At 57.4% G+C, this 4,999-nt stretch overlaps 1 protein-coding gene across 1 annotated transcript; it reads left to right on the top strand.

The window, feature by feature from the left end:
- Window positions 1-1,017: 1,017 nt before the first annotated feature.
- On the top strand, window positions 1,018-2,583 carry POU3F1 (POU class 3 homeobox 1). Its single transcript, XM_054170863.1, has one exon. The coding sequence runs from the start codon at window positions 1,018-1,020 to the stop codon at window positions 2,134-2,136; it is 1,119 nt and encodes a 372-aa protein (XP_054026838.1). The 3' UTR covers window positions 2,137-2,583.
- The last annotated feature ends 2,416 nt before the right edge of the window (window positions 2,584-4,999 follow it).

Here is a 4,999-nt window from a genome sequence, read left to right as displayed (position 1 = left end):
GCTGGGTTAATTAAGGTGTCCCTTGCCCCTCTCCCAGCACTGCCAGACACGTCCGCTGCTGGTTGTCATTGTCTTTTCCCACAAACTTTTCCACCCTTTATCCTGTGCCAACCCTCAAACCGGCTCAGAGACTTGCCTCTGAGGCTGCTTCCAAGACCCACATTTCGCGTGATGCCAAACCCGCCCAAATCATTTCAGATCCTCATTTCTTGGCCCTCGATGCTTTATCCTAGGGGTGTTTAGGAAAGAGCTCCCAACTTCCCAGCATCCAAGGGTCTGAGTTTTCCCGAAAAGGTAAATCAAAGTTTGCAGCGTCTGTGATGCTCCTGATCGGTGCAGGTGATTGGCAAAATACCCAGGGCTACCCCTGCACAGCAGCTGCAAGCGGCCAAGTTGTTCACGTGCTCTGCAGCAGCCCAAACCCACAGGGCAGAGGGGACAGAGACATCTTCGGGGATGCGGCCGATGTCCCCACAGGTCTGCGAGGTGCAGAGCCCGGTACCGCTGGGCAGGCTCCGCAGCGGGCCGGGCTCCTCTGTGCCGTGCCACTGACGCTGTCTGACCCAGCACTTTGACGCTGGTGCCACTACTGCCGTGCCAGGCAACGTCGGACCGCGCCGTGCCTTGTCTAGGGGACAGGCCAGTGCCGTGCTGGTGACTGTGCAGCGGCCGCGCCGAGCCCCGCGCCGCCGCCGTCCCATGTGGCCGCTCGCAGCTCGGCATGAATGAGCCTCCCTCCTCCAATCGGCGGCCGCCCCGCCGGCGGGCGCACGAGGGCTCCCCCGCCGAGCGACTCCGCCGGCCAATCCGTCGGCAGCGGCCGCCCGCCGCAGGCCAATAGCGGCGGGGAGCGCGGGGCGGCGCCCCGCGCCGGCGGCGCCCTATGGCGGAGCGGCGCGGGCCGCCGCCGGCCACAGGCGGGCCAATGGGGAACGGAGGCGGGGCTGGAGAGCGGCGGCCCGGCGCCCCGGCGCGCGGCTCTAAAGCGCGGCGCGGGGCGGCGCGGCGCAGACGGTCATGGCCGCCACCGCGCAGTACCTGCCGCGCAGCGCCGCGCTGATGCACCCCGACGGGGACCGGCTGCACCAGGGCACCACGTACCGCGAGGTGCAGAAGATGATGCACCACGAGTACCTGCAGGGGCTGGCCCCCGCCGCCGGGCACGCCGTCGGGCTGGCGCACCACCAGTGGCTGCCCAGCGCCGGCACGGACTGGGGCAGCGGCGGGGGCGGCGGCGGCGGCGCGCACCTCCCGCCTGCCGAGCACGCCAAGGGCGGCCCGCCGGGGCCCCGCGAGGAGCTGTCCGCCGCTGCCTTCCATCACCGCCCGCATCTGGTGCACCAGCCGGCGGCGGGCGGCGCGGCGGGCGGCTGGGCGCAGGGCGGCGCGCACCACCTGCCGCCGATGTCGCCGCCGTCGGGGCAGCCGCTACTCTACGCGCAGCCCTATGCGGGCCTCAACGGGATGCTGGGGCCGCCGGCGCCTGCACTGCACCACGGGCTGCGCGACCCGCTGGGCGCGGAGGAGGCGGGAGCCCACGAGCTAGCGGCCTCGCCGCCGCCGCTGGGGCCGCCCGAGCCGTCGGACGAGGACGCGCCCAGCTCCGACGACCTGGAGCAGTTCGCCAAGCAGTTCAAGCAGCGGCGGATCAAGCTGGGCTTCACGCAGGCCGATGTGGGGCTGGCGCTGGGCACCCTCTACGGGAACGTCTTCTCGCAGACGACCATCTGCCGGTTCGAGGCGCTGCAGCTGAGCTTCAAGAACATGTGCAAGCTGAAGCCGCTGCTCAACAAGTGGCTGGAGGAGACGGACTCCAGCACGGGCAGCCCCACCAACCTGGACAAGATCGCGGCGCAGGGCCGGAAGCGCAAGAAGCGCACCTCCATCGAGGTGGGCGTCAAAGGCGCCCTGGAGAACCACTTCCTCAAGTGCCCCAAGCCCTCGGCGCACGAGATCACCTCCCTGGCGGACTCCCTGCAGCTGGAGAAGGAGGTGGTGCGGGTCTGGTTCTGCAATCGGCGGCAGAAGGAGAAGCGCATGACGCCGGCCGGGGTCCCGCATCCGCCTATGGAGGACGTTTACGCACAGGCGGACACATCGCCGCTGCACCACGCGCTGCCCGGCGCCGTGCAGTGACTTCCCGGCCCCGACGGCGGCGGAGTGGCCGCGGGCGGCGGGAGCCGCGCTTTAATTTATTCCTCAGACTGGCCCGGCCGCGCAGCTCAGCCGCGGCCGCTCCGCGCTGTATTTATTCGCCCGACACGGGCTCCCTGCGCGCCGGAGCCGCCCGCGGCCGCAGCAGCAGTAGCCAAAGGTTTGCGATCTCTAATTTATTCCCCCCATCCCGGCCCGGCCCCGCTCCGCCCGGCCCGGCCCGGGGGACGCCTCGGTACCATTTCCCGGCCCGTTTCTATTTATTTTCTAACCGTGCGCGGAGCTCTGTCCCCCCGTGGGTGGGTTGGGTCCGGTCCATCCCCTTGGGTTTCGGTTTTTGTTTGTATCTTTATTGCAAAACCACTGTAGACTGCGAGGGTACGTTTCTATTTATGTTATAGTAAATATTTTATTACTTGCATAAACCATTTACCCAGGAACCGGTCTTGTGTCGTCTTTGCGGGCTGCGGCGCCCAGCCGGGAACGGACCAGCCCGGAGGAGCCCGGAGGCGGGATCCCCGCCGCCTTCGCTATAGCGGGACCCCTGCGTCCCCCTCGGGCTCTTCCTCCCGGGGCGCAGCGCAGGTCGCCGTGGCCGTCCGGTCGGTACCCGGTAGCCGTCGGTTTCCGCGGGGAGCTCGGCGGGTCGTGCTTCTCCGTCAACGGCGCTTCGGCGAAACTTCTTCGCCAGGCAAAGGTAGAAATGGCCAAACCGAGATAGGGTCTTGCCGAAGGGGGTCGGTGCCGGCCGAGCGGCGATGTTGTGCTGATCGTAACCGAGCTGCAGCCTGGGCAGGAAAACGCTCCAAACGCAACTTTCACCCCGCTTACCGCAGAAGTCATAAATGCACCGGCATGGCCAAGAGGATGCCTTCTTTCTACTCAAACGATGCTCTCGGGTTTTCTGATACCATGTTTTCCTGGTTTCATGCCCTAATATTTTGTGGTTCTGCCAAGAAAGGCTGAAAATGTCGTTCCTGCACTATTTCTAGAAGAATCATTGCATCTCTAAACTTGTTCTCTTTCAGCGAGTGGCGAGAAAAGTTGCGTGTGAGGACTGTGTTTGCTTTTGCAGGTCCTTTGATTCCTGCGGTATGTTGGGAGAACTTTTGAAACATACAGAGCTCTTGCACCGGTGAAATAGGCAAAAGCTGGTAGTAAAGCAGCAAGTTCTTTGGTTTTGTTCGGCAGAGAACTTACCAATGTTCTTAAACATCCGGAACTTGCTAGTTTTCCTAGTTGGCTCATGGTGCAAATTTAGTGCTTTGAGAACAGCCTTTAAAAGGGATTTTGCTGGTCACGTCCTGCATAGGAATTTGTATGTAATTATTTTTATATATACAAATATATATATATCTTTTTAAGATATCAAATAGCTTGCACTTAAATTTACACATGAAAATTCTCCTCTTGGCTGCGGTTGGATTTTGTTGGATTTTGTGCCTTTGAGGGCCGTGTACAATATTTGTTTTAAACAGTTCCATTGCAGTAGAAAACGTTACACCATGGTCTCGGGGGGGCTCTTAAATTTTAGCTGCTTTGCATCAGCTAATTCTTAACGCTTAACTTCTCTGTGTGCAAATTTCTAGTCAGCTGGCATTTAATTTTAAAATAAAGTCCCTTTGAGCAGTTGTTTCATTAAACACTGTTTGATGCTCCTAAGTATGTAAAGCAATGAGTTTGCTTTGTGGTACAAATCAGCCAGCAAATGCTGCAGCTCAGGGGGTGGTAACTTCCCTTGGCATGTAGAGCACAGCGAGAAATCTCACTGGAAGGCTTGGGTGGGCACTGTTTGTTTTGTCAGTTTCTGTTACAGACTCAGCTTCCTCTCTTTTTTTGGTAATGAGACTGATTTTTAGAGAAAAGCACAGAATTGTAGGGCTGTGGTAGAGATCCTGTGTTCCAAAAGTTTTGCTGTATTTACTGGATAGTCTTTCTAAATAGCTGAGCATAGGAAATAGCTTAGATGATGCACTCTGGGCAAAAAAAAAAAACAGAGAGGGACAATTCAAAGATTTGAGACAATGTATCATGCAAGCATCTAAATGAGTTTTCAGCTCTGAAAAATCATCCCTTAACTATTCTTTTGTGTTCCAAACGCCTGTATCGTTGTGTTTCTTGTTTTGGTAGTGCTGTTAACTCTGCAGAATTTCTGCGTGGTAGCCAGGCTTTAGGAGAAGGAGAAACAGAACTGGAAATGAACAAAAGAGAGGTGATTTGTTACAAGAAAAACTCTTGTTTGCATCGAGTGCTTAATTGTGCTGCTTTTTCACAGCAGGAGCGGTTGCCGTAGCCTCTTCCTTTGGCACTAACCTGGCTGGCAAACAGCATTTGTATTGATACTTGAAAGGGAAGAGTCAGTTTTCACATTGCGTTCTCCTAATGGATGAGATGTGCTGTGAGTGCTGGGGAGGACGAGCACCCTTGGGTGGTTGGGTTTGTCAGATTGGATAAGGCGCTGCCAGCCCCGCTGCATTAGCTCTCTCATGCTGTTGAGCAGCGAAAAACAAAATGCACTTTTATCTATCTTATTTCTGCGGTGCTGCAGCGCTCAGCTGCTCTGAAAAATCCAATGCCCCAAAGCTTTGCCTCTCTTAGAAGAACTTGTTAGTTGCCTTGGTCAAGGATTAAATAGCAATTACTGGAGGGTGACTTGGGGGTGTTTGGTTTTTGTTTAGGGATTTTTTTATGGGTGGTTTTTTTTTTTGGTGGTGTTTGTTTCTCACTAAAGTGAAAGTGTGAGCTTGGATTACTGCGTCAGGGTGAGGCACAGGAAGTCAGGACTGCGATGTTGGTATATTAATGGCGTATTAAAGCAAGGCAGATGTTCAAATAGTTAGTTAAT

The sequence above is a fragment of the Dryobates pubescens genome, chromosome 20, assembly GCF_014839835.1.
Source record: "Dryobates pubescens isolate bDryPub1 chromosome 20, bDryPub1.pri, whole genome shotgun sequence".
NCBI classification, from domain to species: Eukaryota; Metazoa; Chordata; class Aves; order Piciformes; family Picidae; genus Dryobates; species Dryobates pubescens.
The sequence above is the reverse complement of the archived record's forward strand: the minus strand, read 5'-3'. Positions and strand labels throughout refer to the sequence as shown.

What these genes read in the sequence shown, in the direction of transcription:
- POU3F1 (XM_054170863.1), top strand. Translation starts at nt 1,018, where the DNA reads ATGGCCGCCACCGCGCAGTACCTGCCGCGCAGCGCCGCGCTGATGCAC.